Below are 17,409 nucleotides of genomic sequence, written 5' to 3'. Positions count from 1 at the left end.
TGGCTGCTCCCCCAGGTGCCTGCCTGTCATCAGAGATGCCAAGGCTTCTCTCTCAGAACCCCCCTCTGCCCCACACTCCCCTGTATCCATATTAAAGGCAGAGGTTTGGTCCAGAAGGGGCCTCCCATACCCTGCTCTAGCCCTGGGACCCCCACACCCCTTCCGACTTGTCAGGTTGATGCCATACTAGTTGTTAACTTTAAAAAAAATTGTTATTGAGAAAGAGGAAGGGAGAGGAGGAAAAGAAGAGGGATTAATTGATGGATTGATTGGTCATTTTACTTATTTATACATTAATTAGTTGACTCTTGTATATGCCCTGACCGGGGATTGAACCTACAACCTTAGTGTATGGGGACACAGCTCTAACCATCTGAGCTGCCCGGCCAGGGCTAGGTGTTAAATGTTCTGATTATTATCTCTTCAATAACTTCCGTGGTACCCAAACCAGGGAATATTTCTTTTTACTCTGAACCCCGCTTGCCTTCACAGCAGCATTAGACACTTTCATCCTTCTCTTATTAAAACATTCTCTTCCCAGGATGCCGTATTCTGCTTTTGTCCCGCCCTTCCAGCCGCCTGTCTGTCTCCTTGGTAGGTTCGCCCTCTCCACCGGCCGTGACCTGTTGGCGCCCCTCAGGCTCAGCCCCGGTCCTCCTCCCTTCCCCCGCAGGCTCTCACTTTGTTATCGTTTCCTACCTGCGGCCTCATTGACTCCCGTAACCAACGGTCCACACGTCTGTGTATGTGACCGAGGCTTCTCCACGGACCGGACCGTGGCTCCCGTTCCGTGTGCAGAGGACGCGTCCCCTCCCTACACGTGGTCTCCTCCTCCTCCTCTCTCTCTCTCTCTGTCTCTCAGTGACTTTGCCCCCAGAGCAGGTCCAGCGTCAGGAACTAAACTTGGGGAGTCACCCCCGGCACCGCCTTCCCCTCCTCTTCCACCTCCACTGACTCGTTGCCTAATAATTTTCTTCCTAAATGTCCATCAAATGTGCCCACTTCTCTAAATGCTCCTTTCCACCCCTCTTGTCAAAGTGGTCACCGTCCGTGGCCCCAGATCCTGCCCCCGGGACTCTGTCTGACCCCCTGCGTCCTTCCCCTCCCTCCAACCTCGTCACCCAGCCGCAGCTGGAAGCAAATCTGACGGGGCTGCCCCACTGGAGATACTTCGGAAGCCTTCTATTCCTCTGAGGACAGGGACCACATTTCTTCACATAAGCCACACACTGAGCACGGTTCTCCTCCCCGCCAGGGTGGTCTTGCATAGGCTCACCCCTGCTCCCTGTGCTGGGGGCGCCCCGCCTCCCACTGTGCCCCCTTCAGTGTCCAGTGTGGGTGCTGGACCCCACAGCACGCGGCTCTCCTGCCACCTGTGCGGCCCGAGCTGTCCATGTCCTAGCGGCAGCCACCCCCGCGGTTGAGTCACACTGATTCGTGCGAGTCTTTGCTCAGTGTCTGGTCCCGTTTGCCTGTCAGCTCCATCAAGTTCAGGGACTGTGCCTGTTTTTTTTTGTTTTATTTTTATTTTTCGACTTAGCCTTGTCTTTCCAATGTGCGGCCTGACCCAGATAAGGGACTCACTAGTTTTCGAGTGCATGCACTCGTAGAGATCCACTAAGGTGCTTCCCTCCCCTCCCCCTCTAAGAAGCTGTCCAAATTATTTTTAGGACAGTGTCCAAATTCTACTCAGACCCCGCTAATTGGGCAGTATCTCTTCCTGTGTGTGCGTGCGTGCGTGCATTTCTGCCCTTGCACGTGAGGCATAGATGACGGGCTTCGCTCTCACTCTGTTTTGTATCACCGGGAATCTCTTCCACATGGAGGGCCCCCGTGGACTTCAAAGGCCGCTCCGCACATGGAACAGATACACGGAAAAGTGGAAAGCGCGGAGCCCTGACTTTCATCACGGGTAATGGCCCGGGGCCCGCAGAGGTTTAGGTGAGCGGACTGAGGAGAAACAGCCCCCTCTCGGGGAGCCCTCCGGGAACGGCTGTGCCTGCCGCGGCAGTCACGTGTAAGTGGGCAGTCAGGAGAGTCCTGGGAAACAGTGGAAGGGGAGGAACTCCTTAGGAGGAGTGTGAGAGTCAAGATAACACAATAGCCCGGTGAGCACAGAGGCCAGGAGCGTGCATCTGTGAGCGGGGGCTGGCGTTCGGGAGGAGGGCCCAGCGGTCACTGGGGCAGGGTGAATGGGAGATGTGGACACAGCCTCCGTGGGGCCCTCGTGGAGGGGGCCGGCCCAGAGAAGTGGGCGAGGGCTACCTAGAGATGCCGTTTTATGAAGCAGCGACTTGGAATTCTGCTTAACTTGCAACATTTTATTTACATGGTTTGGGTTTAAACTTACACCAGTGTTTTTAGGCAAAGCTTGGCTTTTGCAGAGAAAACAAAGCTATTATCGTTTTGGCAGCCGTATGGTCACATGAAAAGGGGATTTGATATGAATGTTAAATGTCGGTTTCTTATTTCCAGTCATTTTTTCTTGCACACTGTGAATATGTTCTCAGTCCATCAAACCAGGTCCTTATTTAAAGTAGTCTTCTTTCATCATGGTCATTTCTTGTGTAATATTCCAGAATTCTTTCTCTTCATGTTGTGCTGTAGAGTTTTCACTAGTGGGATGTTTGTAATCCTCCTCAATGTTCCAACATGCTGTGTTCAGTATACACTAGAGGGGATGGATCTCAAGAAATGAGAGGGAGGGAGACAGAGGGAGAGAGATGGAGAAGAAAGAAAGGAAGGAAGGAAGGAAAGGAAGGAAGGAAGGAAGGAAGGAAGAAAGAGAAAGAAAGAAAGGAAGGAAGGAAAGGAAGGAAGGAAGGAAGGGGAAAAGAAAGAAAGAAAGAAAGAAAGAAAGAAAGAAAGAAAAAAGGAAGAAAGAAAGGAGAAGGAAGGGAGAGAGGGAGGGAGGGAGGGAGGAAGGAAGGAAGGAAGGAACCTATTTGAGGCAACCAATAGTGTGATGGCAACTTGCATTTTTAATAGCATGAATACTGTAGGGAAATACAGGACAATTGAAGGAGGAAATAAAAATAACACTGTCTCATGAGGAATTTACAGTCCTAGTTAACATTTTGGCATACATCGCTGTCTCTTTCTGTCCTTCCATGAACAGGTACCACTGACCTAATACCATATGTGTAAACACTGGTAGGCACTGGTACAAGTCCTTAATACTAACTCATGGCCCACACACCAGTTCTGTGTTACTGTCCCACATTACGTAGGAGGCCCTGGAGGCGAAGAGACTCACCAGTGTCACCCCACCAGCAGCCCAACTAGGAGGCGAGTCCGGGGGTCAGTCAGCTCTAGACCCCGCCCAGTGTCAGCACTGCTTCGCAACAGTATCTTCCTTCCCGCATCGTGTGGCAGGTGTTTTTGCTCAGCTTGCGATCAAACAGGTCAGAGGAGCAGGCGGCTCACACTCTGTTGACCAGTGTCCAGGTAGGCGAATAGCTCGTGTCCTGTAGCTACAGGAAGCAATACCACGACTAGCGTCCTTGTCCGAGTTGTGGATTAAGGGCTGGGGCTCCGCAGTCAGACCTCCAGGGGGATGTGACACTGTTCAGGTGCTGAGGGGCTCAACCCTCTGCAAGGCGGAGCAAAATGGCAAACGTGCGTGGGCTCCTGTGAGGAAGGAAGGCCTGTGGCTTACGCGCACGGACTTGGCCGTGAAACAGGCACCTGAGGCAGTTTCCTCCTCTGTCACATCAGGAAAACATTACATGAAGTAAAAGAAAGAATCCATGTGGAGCTTTCAGCACAGTGCCTGGCTCAGGGCAGTGTTCAGTATCGTGAGCTGTTGTTTTCAACTTTGGACTCCTATCATATTCTTCTCTGTGTCCGTTTTACCGCGAAGCTGTGCTCTGCTTTCCTAGAAAGTCAAAACTGTGAAAAGGACATCCAGACCAACCAAGGTCACTCAGCCAACTCATGCACAGTAGTATTTTGTAGAGTCTTAAGAACAAATCAAATAATATTTCACCCAGTATTTGATTATTTTGTGCCTTGTTTTGATTAGTCTTTAAATCCCCTGAGCTGCGCTTCACCTCACCTGCTTGTAGTCACAGCTTCTTTATCCCAGACATGGGTCAGTGCATCATATCAAACACCTGTTTTTTCACCTGTGCCAGCCCACTGATAAGACACACCTGTATGTACGTGCCGTGGCCCCCTTTGTGATCCTAGGGACAGGGCACCTGGCACAGGGCCTGGTCCACCACGGACATTCATAGATACTGGTCAGCCAACTTAGCAACACCTTTGAACACTTTCCTGAACTAGATGTATGACTCAAAACTGCGGGTGTGCAGCCCTCCCTTCCTGCCTGCGTTGGAGCACGCGCTCTGCGAGCGGCTGGCCCCTGAGAGGAAGGGGGTGGGATGGAGGAAGGACCTGAACCACACTTCCCTGCTGAACCTTCGACAGGCCCCAACCTGAGCAGTCACTGTACCCCTCCTGGGGGGAAGGAGTGAGGACACAATAGGAGTGCCCCTCCAACCCCACCCCTGGGCAGCCTTCCTTCCTTAGCCTTTCCCTGCTTTTCATTCATTGGGTTTTAGTGGTTAAGCCAGGTTCACCAGGGGCGTGGCCAGCCCTCGAAGGAGAGAGAGGTCAATAGTCTATTGACCTCTTGCTTCTTGAGGCCACTCCTCCAGAGCTCCTCATGGCTCCTTGGAGCATCCTCCTGGAACCGCCAGTGGATGGAAGACTCTGAAGTGGGTCAAGACAATGCACAGGAAAATCCACACAAAGGCCAGTCTGTACCCAAGGTTAAGTGTCTCCTCCTTATTTTATTTCTTGTTTCAAATTGCATCCAGCCATATGTCGCTGTAGCCTATCAGAGATTCTGCAGTGATCAAACACAGCATTAATCTATTCTAATATACACTCGGCATAAAACATCAATGAAATAGACATGCGTTCAGTGTGACTATGATCCCCTCCCACTAGGAAGTTCTCAGAAATTAAAGTGCAAGATCGCATTCCCAAAGGAGTTTGAAAAGTCTAAGGTACTTATGGACCCTCAAGTTGAAGTCTTCCCTGGGTCTTACTCGCTTGGCCTCAGCCAGACGGGGCTCTGCCATGCTGTCCAGGTGGACTCGGGGCCCCTTCATCGCCGTGTCCTGAGCTGGCCGCCCTGAGAATGGGCTGTGCCTCTGGGCTCCGGAGGTGAGGAGTCCTCTGCGACCCTCCCTTACTTTGTAAATAAACCGTAGAGGAGGACACGAAAAATAGCCTCAGAACTAGCTCCATGTCAGCCTTATCTAACAAAACACATTGACTTTCTATAGTCTTTAAAGCAATGATCCCAGGTGATATCATTGTCCCTGGCCCCCTTGCCTAGCTGCGGTTGCGAGCCTAGCTGACCCTCGGGGGCCTGAAGGAGAGAGGCGGGCAGAGAAAAGCTTCCTGGGCCTGGCCCCTCCAGCTGCCCATTTTCTCTGTTGTCTGCGAACCCCTACATGTAGTGGGGGAAACCTCTCCCTGGGAGGGAACTTTGTGCTGTGCACTTACCATTGAGGGGACACCCATCTAGACAGTCTTAGAGAGTGCTCGGGACACTGCTGTGTGTTTCCAAGTTCAGGGCTTTGCACGGGGCAGCCCCTGTCGCCAGGTCTTCTGTATGTTACCTTTCTCTCCTGTGTGGCATATTCAAAACCTCATCATTTTACTTTCCTTTGTGTTTTCCCTCCCTGCCCCTTGTGACATCATTTTTTTAAAGATTTTATTTATTGTTAGAGAGGGAAAGGAGGAAGATAGAGTGAGAGAAGCATCAATGTGCGGTTGCTGGGGGTCATGGCCTGCAACCCAGGCATGTACCCTGACTGGGAATTGAACCTGTGACACTTTGGTTCGCAGTCTGCGCTCAATCCACTGAGCTACGCCAGCTGGGATTGTGACATCACTTTTTGATCTAAGAAGGCCAGGCCTCTCAAGGAAACTGTCTTCCTCCTATGGAATGAATCCGCAGCCTGTATGAAGATGTGTGCTGGGGCGGGCGGTGACCCTAGGGTCTGTGAGTAAGCCCAGGAGTTAAGGTTAGCTGTCCGCAGTCCCCTCCTCACCCTGGCTCTGGGTGCAGGCGCGCACTGAGAGCCGCTGACCCAGCCCTTGGGATCCCCTCCCTGGTCCTGGAACTAATCCCTCAAAGCTAGACCCTCGGGAGTGCTCTGTGATACTTAGGTGCCTCAGCCGCCTCACTTTTCAAAGTGGTACATTAACTTCTGGCCAAGATGGAGGTGTAGGTAGACACACTGTGCCTCCTCGCACAACCAAGATAGGGACAACAACAATTTAGAAACAGAATAACAACCAGAACTGACAGAAAAATTGAACTGTATGGAAGTTGGACAACCAATGAATTAAAATAGACACATTCATCCAGACCGGTAGGAGGAGTGGAGTCGGGCAGCCGGGCAGAGAGGGGTCGAGGAACAAAGAGTGTTGGGGCCGGTGTAAGGCATCCTGGGTGTACAAGACCTCAGCGGGTGGACCCTGGGTGCGCAAGTGGTGGCTGGAAGACCCCGGCTGAGGGGTGGCAACTGTCAGACCTAGTGAGGCAGTGATCATGAAGCGAGGCACTGCATGCAACCCAGGCCCCAGCACCAGGTAATAGAGCCTTGGGGCACTGATTGAATACACCTGTGGAGGTTGAGGCGCAGGGAGAGACTCCCAGACCCGCAGGAGAGGTCATTGGAGAGACCCATGGGGTGCACAAGCCCACCCACACGGGAATTGGCACCAGAGGGGCCCAGCAGTTTGCTTGGGGGAAGTGGTGGAAGGGACTGAAGTCCCATGGAGAGCGGAGCAAGTGCCCTCTTGGGCCCCACCCCCACATATAGCGTCACAACCCAGCTACTGGGGTGCCCTACTCTGGTGAACACCTAAAGCTCCGCCCCTCTACATCACAGGTGCGACAAGACAAAAGAAAAAAAAAAGATGACTCAAACAAAAGAACAAATGAAAGCTCCAGAACCAATACTTTTAAGCAACTGAGAGATAGCCAACCTATCAGATGCAAAGTTCAAAACACTGGTGATCAGGATGCTCACAGAATTGCTTGACTTTGGTAGCAAATTAGATGAAAAAATGAAGGCTACAATAAGTGAAATAAAGGAAAATGTACAGGGAACCAATAGTGATGGAAAGAAAGTTGGGTCTCACATCAATGGAGTGGATCAAAAGGAAGAAAACAACATACAATCAGAAAAGAATGAAGAAATAAGAATTCCAAAAAATGAGGAGAGGCTTAGGAACCTCCAGGACATCTTCAAATGTTCCAACATCCAACTTATAGGGGTGCCAGAAGGAGAAGAACAAGAGCAACAAATTGAAAAGTCATTTGAACAAATAATAAAGGAGAACTTCCCCAATCTGGCAAAAGAAATAGACTTCCAGGAAGTCCAGGAAGCTCAGAGAGTTCCAGAGAAGTGGGACCCAAGGAGAACACACCAAGGCACATCGTAATTACATTACCCAAGGTAAAAATGAAGGAGAAAATCCTAGAAGCAGCAAGAGATAAGGAGACGGTAACCTACAAAGGAGTTCCCATCAGACTGTCAGCTGATTTCTCAAAAGAGATCTTCCAGGAAAGAAGGGGCTGGAAAAAAAGTATTCCAAGTCTGAAAGGCAAGGACCTACATCCAAGATTGCTGTATCCAGCAATGCTTTCATTTAGAATGGAAGGGCAGATAAAGTGCTTCTCGGATAAGGTCAAGTTAAAGGAATTCATCATCACCAAGCCCTTATTTTATGAAATGTTAAAGGGACTTATCTAAGAAAAAGAAGATAAGAAGAAGAAAATAAAAAATATGTATAGTAAAATGACAGCAAACTCACAATTATTAACAACCACACCTAGAACAAAAACAAAAACAAAAACAAGCTAAGCAAACAACTAGAACAGGAACAGAACCACAGAAATGGAGATCACATGGAGGGTTAGCAACAGGGGAGTGGGAGGAGGAGAGAGGGGGAAAATGTACGGAAAAGTAGCATAGATGGTAGGTAGAAAATAGACAGGGAGGGCAAGAATAGTATGGGAAATGTAGAAGTTAAAGACCTTATGACACATGGACATGAACTAAAGGGGGGGAATGTGGCTGGGAGAGGGTGTGCAGGGTGGAGGGGAATGAAGGGAGGGTAATGGGACTGTTACAGTACAAAAGGGGGGGCAAGGGCAGCCGAGGCAATATACTATTACCCGAAAGGAACCCCCCAGGTTCGTTATGTCCGCCACCAGAGGAAAGACATCTCTTAATGCCTGAGATTTGTGAAAAGGAAAGGAATGTATTATTCATTTGAAATACAAACTAAAGTTCCCCACAAATGCACACAGTCCTCCCAGCACCCTCCACGTGGCAAACGGGAGCACTTCCAAAGCCTCGTGGTCCTGACTCTCACCCAAGCCACATGGTCCCAACCAAGACACCAAAGCTGTGTGGTCCTAAACAGACGCGTGGTCCCAAAAAGAGAGACGCCCAATGGCTGCCGTGCCTCTGTTTAATCCCAGCGCCAGTCTTCCTCTGCAGCCCCATTTCCGGCTCCTCTCACAATGGGCCACAGCTGCCATCATTCTGGGTAGGTGTGGCCCTGTGGTGTGGAGCCAATTATCTCTAAGCTCTTCTGGACCCTATTACAAATCCCTATTTGGGGCTGCCCTCTTGGCTACACCCTGTTACAGGACAACTGTAATAGCATAATCAATAAAATATACTAAAAAACAAACAAACAAAACAAATAAAAGTGGTACATGTAGCTCTGACCAGGTGACTCAGTGGGAGCTTCATCCTGTGCACCAAAAGGTTGCAGGTTCAATCCCTGGTCAGGGCACATACCTTGGTTGTGGGCTGCATCCCTGGCTGGGGCCCTTTGGGAGGCAACCGATCGACGTTTCTCTCTCTGCTCCCGCACCCTCTCTAAAATCAATAAATACAGCCTCAGGTGAGGGTTAAAAAAATAGTAAATTTAGGCTCCCTCCTGCCGAAGTCTTCCCTATAGTCGAAGCCTTGCCCCAGGTACACTTGCTTACAAAAATCTCCGCCAGCCAATTCCAGAATAAGCCTTCTGCATCCTGAGGATGCCCATGCTCCCAAGGGTAGTGATCAGCTGGCTGTTTGTTGCCTTGGCTGGGCCCCGGCAGTTCCAGGCAATGACCCACGCAGGCCCTGCGGCGTGTGAGCTACCTTTACAGAAGCAGTTACTCACTCATCCACGGACACAGACTCTCCATAAGCGCCTGTCATCCACCAAGATACAAATACCAAATGGTCAGTGGTTTACAAACTCCTCCCGGGTGACAGCAGTTAAAAGCCAGATGCAGAATGAGAAAAACTTGCACGGTCTCCCATGAGCAAGGCCAAGGTCAAAACGCCCTGCTCACAAATAAAGTTCAAGACCCAAAGCCTTGGCCCCACTGGAACTTGTCCACATGCACTCTTTTTTTGTTCTCATCTGTTGATTCCTTGTTTGTGTATTAATTTGATGACTCAGTGTGCTGGCCAGATGTTGAGGTGCAGACTTACCCCTAATGTACAGGTTTTGCCGACCCTGCAAGGCCTGACCTCTCACAGCATGAAGGGAACAAATGCAGACACCCACCCACTCTCGGCCGGTCACTAAGCGAAGGGCCGGGCTCTCGAGTTTGTGGCTCTTGCTTTCAGAGTTTCTGTATTTGGCACAAGAAGCTTGGAGGTTACCCATGGTAGTAAATTTAAAAGATTGGTTCGTTTTAAGCCTTACAAACAAGAACATGCCCTTTCTGCCCTCCAGGACCCATCTAGTAATGGAATCATGGGCTTGCTTGCTCTTGTTTACTCGACACAGAATTTGATATTCAAGTACTAAGAGGCTGCAAGTGGTTATTGTGCTGAGTGTTGATGGATTTATTGTGGAACGTGAAATTAGCATTTCAGATTGTCCTCTGTGAGGAGATTCTGCAATCGGTCCCATTTGTCTTGACATTCTTGGGAAGTTTTACTCGTCTCTGTCTTCTTTTCTCACTTGCTTGAATGTGTTTTATCCTGTCAGTTTCCCCTCCGTGTCCTCACCTCCTGTGTCCTGGCGGCTTTTCCTGAACGCTTGCCTCCTGCTGGCTCGTTCCACCGTTTGGCTTGGTTTTGTGCTTTCTGTCTGCCTTGGTTCTCTTCTGCAACATACATTCGGGATTGTTTTGTCTTGATTCTTATGTCAGGCTGATGGTCATTGGGGAAAACCCAAGTCCATTTGTGGCAAACAGGCTTCTTTGTTGGAAAAGAAAGGGCTGGGGTTGGGACAGAGTGTCTTCAGCTTTCTGTGACAGCAACTCACTTGGCGACGGTGTTCAGTGCTGAACACATGCCCGCGGGTGTCCCTGACGGTGTGTGGGCCACGTGCCCTCACCCCCTGCAGCTGTCATCCTCTCTGCCTTTCTCTCTCCGAGAAGGCCTCTCGCAATGCACATGGCGGCAATGTCGCAGAATGCAATGGTCTATTCTAATTAATTTTTATGTCGACTCTTTACAAATGTAACTGCTAGTAGTCATCATAATTTCCATAAAGCTCAATTAAATGTATCCACGGGATGAAACGATGTTTGGTAAATATTATGTTTCGGGTGTAACATTCAGTTTTCCTGGAAACGATGGTGCATCTTTGGGGGATGAATTCAATGGTACCAGTAAAATCAGGTGATTTATTGCTTCGTGTCATTGTCAATCCCCTGAACTCCATTCTTGTCTTTATTTACATAGTATTTGGGTTTTTTTTACCTCGTTGGTTTCTGTGGTCCTTTCCTTTTCCTCTTCTGCCTCTCTCTCAGCTCCTCCGCCTAGACTGACTGTGTCACCCCCTGAATTACTCTCTTGCCCCAAACCTTCCTCATCTCTACGCCCACGTACTTAGGTCGCTTGGGTTCAGACGTTCAGAACCCCGGGTCAGTTCCCGTGTGTCGGCTGGTTTTTTGCATCAAGAGTGCGGAGCGCAGCTGGAGGCGATAATGCAGCTGTGCCGTTGTGCTCCCGCGAGTTTACGATCATTCTCCTCTTTCAACCCTTTTTAAAAGACATTATTGTTTTCGAGCAGTTTTAAGTTTACAAGGAATTGAGAGGAAGGTACAGAGGTTTGCACATGCCTCTCCCCCCATGCATGACCTCCCCCAATGTCAGCATCACTCACCAGAATGATAGGAGCTTTTTAAACCAAGAACAAATCTTCATCAATATGTTTTAATCACCCAAAGTCCCTAGTTTACCTTAGGGTCCACTCTTGATATTGTGCCCTCTGCGGGTTTGCACAAGAGTATGATGACATGTATCCACCGTGACAATATCACACAGAGTATGTTCACTGCCCTAAAGATCCTCTGTGCTCTGCCTGTCCATCTCTCTCCCCCACCCCACCCCTGGCAACCCCTGACCTTTTATTGCCTCCATGGCTTGGCCTTTTCCAAAATGTGACGCAGTTGGAATCACGTAGCATGTAGGCTTCTCAGATGGCCACCTTTCACTCAGTAATAATCATTTAGGTTTCTTTTGTGTCTTTTCCTGGCTTGGTAGCTCCTTTATTCTCAGTGCCCTGTAATATTCCACCATCTGGACAGACCACAGTTTATCCACCCGTCCCCCCGCTGAAGGACATCTCGGATGCTTCCACGTTTCGGCGGTTATGAACAGATCTGCTGGGAGTGTGCTCACGTGCGCGTGTGTTCTCAGCTCCTTGGGGAGAAGACCCAAGGAGCACCGAACTGTCTTCTGAAGTAGCTGTACCATTTTGCGTCCCCACCCTCTCGCTGTTCCACATCCCGGCCGTCATTCAGAGCTGTCCACGTTCCGGATCTTGGCCATTCTCATAGGAGTGGAGTGGTATTTCACTGTCGTTTGAGTTTGCATTTCCCTGATGACATACGACGCCGAGTGCCCCTTCCCGTGCTTGTTTGCCGTCTGTGCATCTTCCTTGGTGAGGTGTCCGTTAAAGTCTTTGGCTGTTTTTTAATCAGGTTGTTTTCTCATTGAATTTTAAGGGTTTGTTGGTGGTGTTGTAAATTGTGGATAACATGCCTTTGTCAGATTGGTTTTTTGCAAATACCTTCCACTGGTCCGTGGCTTGTCCTCTAATTCTGTTGATATTGTCTTTCATAGAGTAGGAGTCTGTAATTTTAAGGAAGCCTAGCGTACAATGTATTCCCTTCATGGGTTGTGTCTTTGGTGTTTTCTCTGCAAAGACATCACCATCCTCAGGGTCACCTGGATTGTCCCCCGTATTATCTCCCGGGAGGTTTTCCAGCGTTGTGTCTTGTCCACCGTCTCCCACTAATGCCAGTCATGCTGACTCTGCTTCAACTACCGTCCGTCCCACTGCTTCGCCCTGTCCTCGAGCCTTCGGGCCCGCTTCTCCCACCCTCGCTCGCCTGCAGATAATTTAGTCTCTTTTCTTATCATGAATGCTGGAAAGATCAAGTACAACCTTCCCAAACGTTCTGCCCCCTCCTCCAAAGGACCTGCGCCCGCCCTCGCCGCCCCAGGCTCACAGGACGAGGCCGCTTCCGTCCTAGGCCCGTCGTCCCACCCACGCCCGCCTTCTCCATCCTTGTCTCATCTCTCCTGTGTCACCGGCCTCTTCCTCTCCACCACTTCCTCCCCCCGAGCAATAATCACGCTCAGTTGTTGCCATAAAAAAACGCCCAAACTGGAAAACGGAAGCAGCAGCCCCGTATCTGTTCAGTTTTGTGACTTTAACTGTCTTCCGTGCTGCTCTGGAAAGAGCTCTTTATCGCCATTTGTCTCCATTATTTCCTCTCCTTTGCTTTTCAGTCCTAGGGACTGGGACCGAGCCCACCCCCACCCTGTGACAGTCATGGCTAGAGACGCTGTGACGTCTGTGTTATGGGCTGAATCTGACTCTCCCAGCCACACACTCCTTGAACTTCACCTTGCCATGGACTTCCATGACTGCGCTGCTCTTGTTCCCCTGACATTGCTTTGCACGTTGCTGACCACCTTATAAATGTTGGTATTTCTCCACGATTCTTAATGAGCCCATTTCACTCAGTGTTGAGCAGCACCTGTGTGTGTGCCAATGCCATGCACGTCTCCATCTCTGGTCCCAACCGCTCCAGGTGTCAGGTGTCAGATCTCATCTTCAGGTGTCAGGTCTCGTCCTCAGGTGTCGGGCCACGTCTTCAGGTGTCAGGTCTCGCCTGTGCGCATTTCCCGCAGGTACATCAGATTCAGCGTGGCCTCGGCCGAATTCCTCATCGGCTCCCCCACCTTTCCAACATGTGGGCCCCCTCCTCTGTTCCTTCTGAGCTGGCGGTCCCAGGAGTTTCAGCATCTTCCAGAGCAGCACCATGTCCAATGAAAACAGAAGGACAGCCACCTACATAATTTATCATTTTCTGGTTGCCTCATTAAAACTAGAAGGAAGCAGGTGAAATCATCACTAAAAATAGATTTTTATTAACCCACTATATTCAAGATATTATTTTAGCGTGTGATCGTTGGCCTTAAACAAAGAGACAGTCAGATAATTCTCTAGCAACATGGGTGTCTGTGGGAACAGCAAAGAATTGCAATTGGAGACACGTGGTCTCGTGGTGAACCACGCGCAGGTCCAGAGGACAAGGGGGCGAAACGGTCCTTCATAGAGGGGAGATCGGGGGGGGGGCCGCTGCAAGGCAGAGTCCATCGGAGGAAGCCGGAAGTTTGAGGTGCAGTGGCTCTTTATTGGCTGAGCTGGAACAGCCTCTCTGTCATTGATGGAGTGGGTCCCAGGTGAGGGCAAGGCCCCCTTCCTTCCTGCAGGGGCGGGGTAGAAGAAGGGCCTTCCTGGTGCAGAGGGAGAGCTGCTGTCCTCCTGTGGGGTTCGAGACCCTGAGTGGGAGGGCCCGGAGCCCCTCCTTCCCCAGGCCCTCCCGTCCCCAGCTTGCATGAGGTTTCTGCTTACCGGTCGTCACAATTTTAAAGACTTTTAGTGAGATATTTTACAGTTCTCTGAACTAGATTTTCAAAGTCCAGTGCGAATTGTACTCTTGCTGCACATCTGAATTGGCACCATTCACTAAGATTCAGTGGGTGTTACGGCACGTGGCTCCCGTAGAATGCACTCCTAGAATCTTCACCTTCACGAACCCCCCTCACCCAGCCATAAGTCCTGTTGATCGTATCTCCTGGGCAATCACCCAGTAGGTTTACTTATTTTCTTCCTCACTACATCCTGGCTTTACATACGCCTTGGTCGTTTCTCATGTGGGTGGCTCCTCACATAACCTAGCTTCTCTGTCCCGGGTTAGCGTGCCAGATCCACCCAAGTGCAGGAGGCTCCAGTGGAACATCCACTGACATGTGTTTTTATCTAGAAAGTAAGAAAACGGGAAAGCTCTATCCATGTTCAATGGACATATTGATGCCAGCGCCCTTGCTCTGTATCCCAGGGGAGTTAATAATCAAATTATAAAGGTAACAAATAAAATACATTTCCCTCACAACATGTAAAATACCTAAAATGTTGTGTATTTTATCTTTATGTCATGCTTTCACATTTCTTTGTGCATTTCCATATGGTGCACATAATTTACTAACACAGTGTTCACATATACCTAAAGATAAGTTTACACGTGTACTTGACGTTGAGTTGGGACTGCACAGGAGTGAGGCCACGACAGGGTGGGGTCCCATTGGTCTGCACCCACTCTGCCTGGACCCCCCGGGGCCTCTCCGGCCTTGGTCTTGACCCCCCCCACACACATTCTCTGCACTCAGTGGCTCCTCCCTAGTTTCTCTTGCTTGTTTTTCGTAAAAAACAAATAAGCAAACAGACTACTTCCTGACGTGGCTCAGTCTGTCTTGCTCCCAGGTTCTTTAGAACTACCAGTGCTTACAGCTTCGTTTATTCTCCCACTGCACGAAGCTTTTGTCGAAATCCTGTCTGTATGGCCCTGCTCTTCCCACCGAACAAACAGATTCTCAAGGGCGGGCACTGCAGCAGCGTCACGAGTTTTCGTCTGGATTTATAATCGGCTCGAAAAACCTGTGTGTTGAACTCCATTCACGACTCCCCTCGAGGGAGCCAGGCTGCTCATCAGTGGGCGACACAGCGACGTGCTCATTGCCGTTGGTGAAGCATCTGGAAGACCTCCTCTCTGTCCAGAGATAGCTGATAAAGTGAAATAATATTAAAACTTTAATTGAATTCAGTGGGGGGACATTGGTTAGTAAAATTATGTAGGTTACGAGTGTGCAATTCTGTTAATCAGGAGACTTTCACCGGGTACTGTGATGCGTGTGCTATTTGTAAGCCTGGTAGGCTGGGCGGCAGTGTCAGTGCGAGATGGCGTGCCCAGCTCCTTCTTACTAAACAGTAGAAGTCGTCATTTGCTCTGAGGCCGGTGAAGTTTCTGATTGTACGTGTACAGGCGGTGGTTCTCGGACTTCAGTATGGACATGACTCACCCGGGGCGCATGTTTGAATGTAGACTCCTGGGCTTTCCTATGGACATATTCCGGTTCGTTTGGACTCGCAGGTGACCCACAAATCTGTGTGTTTAGGAAACATCCCAGGCGTTACAGTATAGCTGGCGGAAACCCTACTTTGAGAAGTAGTACTGTTTTCTTCTTTCTGAAGCAGAGGGTGAGAAGGAGTGATTGCAAACAGTGGAGAGAACTGCGGAAGTCTGGGCCTGGGTGGGGTTCCGGGTGGGGTTCTGGGTGGGGGTCCGTGAAACTGAAGGAGAACGCTAGAAAGGACAGTGGGCACCTGAGAGATAAGTGGCAGGGAGTCGAGCTTATGGAGAGAGGCTTTAAGGGTCTATAATGATAACCTTGACCTATTTCTCAGTTTTCCTTAGAGTTGACTTTTCTTCTTCAGTTAGGACACTGAGGCGCAATGTCAACATTACATCTGATTATCAGGGTGTCTTTGTCTTCCTTTAGGAGCTGCCACCCAGTCATTCAGTAGTTCAGTAGTTTTTAAAGTACTTCAGGCTCTCCAGAGTCCTGAACAAATTAGGCAGAGCATAATTTTTGACGTTTGAAACAATATCACCCAATTCCATATAGGATTTCATTTCTGGTTCCCTGATAACAAAAATTATCTAGCATAGGGAAGATAATAAACTATGCCATGTGAAAGAATAGGATTTAATTTCACAACTGTGAGAAAAAATAGATTTCTCACTCAGATGACATTTATCAATAATTTCTATCAGTAATCCAAGTCGTTGACGTTTTAAAATTTAGAAGCTGTTTAAAGATTGTCATGAAGATGCTACATATTTTTTTAGTACAGCAGTTAACAACCGGAAGTAGATGGATACATCTAGATCATTATAAAACTCCAAACTTTGATTTTAGCTGATCGTTTCAGCTCCTTCTTTCATGCAGCCGTCTGCAGAGCTGTTAACCAGGAGCTGCTCTGGGTTGGCTCGAGTCCTTTCTGCCCACCGTTGGGCGGCCGGTCTCCACAGGAAGCCTGATGAGACCAGAGCGGGCGAGCGTGTGGGCCGCCGGGCTGGCCTGGGAGCAGAGGCGGTGGGCAGGAGAGTCCGGCTCTGTTCGTCTGGTCGACCGACGCATTTCCATCGTAGCAGCCCTGCCGCAAACGCGTCTGCCTGGCCCACGCCGCTCCCTTCCTCTCTCCTTCAGTCTCTCCGCTCCCGCCGCCTGCCTACGTCCCATGTTTAGATTTTGTTCATTTGAAGCCCTGGCTGGCGTAGCTCAGTGGATTGAGCGCGGGCTGCGAACCAAAGTGTCGCAGGTTCGATTCCCAGTCAGGACACATGCCTGGGCTGCAGGCCATGACCCCCAGCAACCACACATTGATGTTTCTCTCTCTCTCTCTCCCTCCCTTCCCTCTCTAAAAATAAATAAATAAAATCTTTAAAAAAAGATTTTGTTCATTTGATGGGAGAGCCTTCCCTCTGGTTATTTGTGCGTTTGGAAGATAAATGACCTTAAGGAGAGGAACAGAAGTTGAACGTTGGGGGAGCAATGCTGTTCTTATTGCACTTCGTACCTCCCTTGTTTTGAACTTGGCTCAACGCAAGGCCTGTGGCCTCCTGCGGCTCACCCAGAACTAAGCGTGCCTGGCCCTGTGCTCTCTTGCAGGTGATCCGCAAGGGCTGGCTGACCATCAGCAACATCGGCATCATGAAAGGGGGCTCCAAGGGCTACTGGTTCGTCCTCACGGCCGAAAGCTTGTCCTGGTATAAGGATGACGAGGTAAGGCGCGGAGAGGGACCGAGTTTCCTCATTTCCAGCTCGTTGCTATCGCACTGCTCGACTTTGAGATGCCGCTCGCTGGCTCTCTCTCAGTAAGATCTCGGCTGGGCTCTCTGTTTCAGGAAGCACTGTTTTATTTTTTCCCATGGGTTTTTAATTTTACAATATTCCCCTAAGATTTCTCTTACCTCTTTGGTGTACTCACGTGTCT

General features: G+C 49.7%; 1 protein-coding gene across 7 annotated transcripts in view; it reads left to right on the top strand.

Annotated features, from left to right (window-relative positions):
* The window catches only part of DNM3 (dynamin 3), a 369,351-nt gene that overhangs the window by 151,804 nt on the left and 200,138 nt on the right, over positions 1-17,409 (top strand). For all 7 annotated transcript variants that reach the window (XM_028530855.2, XM_028530853.2, XM_028530854.2 and 4 more), the window contains one exon: positions 17,085-17,198. In XM_028530855.2, the coding sequence (XP_028386656.1) occupies positions 17,085-17,198 (114 nt within the window). The remainder of the gene's footprint in view (positions 1-17,084; positions 17,199-17,409) is intronic.

This window comes from Phyllostomus discolor, chromosome 14 (assembly GCF_004126475.2).
Source record: "Phyllostomus discolor isolate MPI-MPIP mPhyDis1 chromosome 14, mPhyDis1.pri.v3, whole genome shotgun sequence".
In the NCBI taxonomy this organism is placed as follows: Eukaryota; Metazoa; Chordata; class Mammalia; order Chiroptera; family Phyllostomidae; genus Phyllostomus; species Phyllostomus discolor.
Note: the sequence above shows the minus strand (reverse complement) of the source record. Positions and strands in the feature narration are given on the sequence as shown.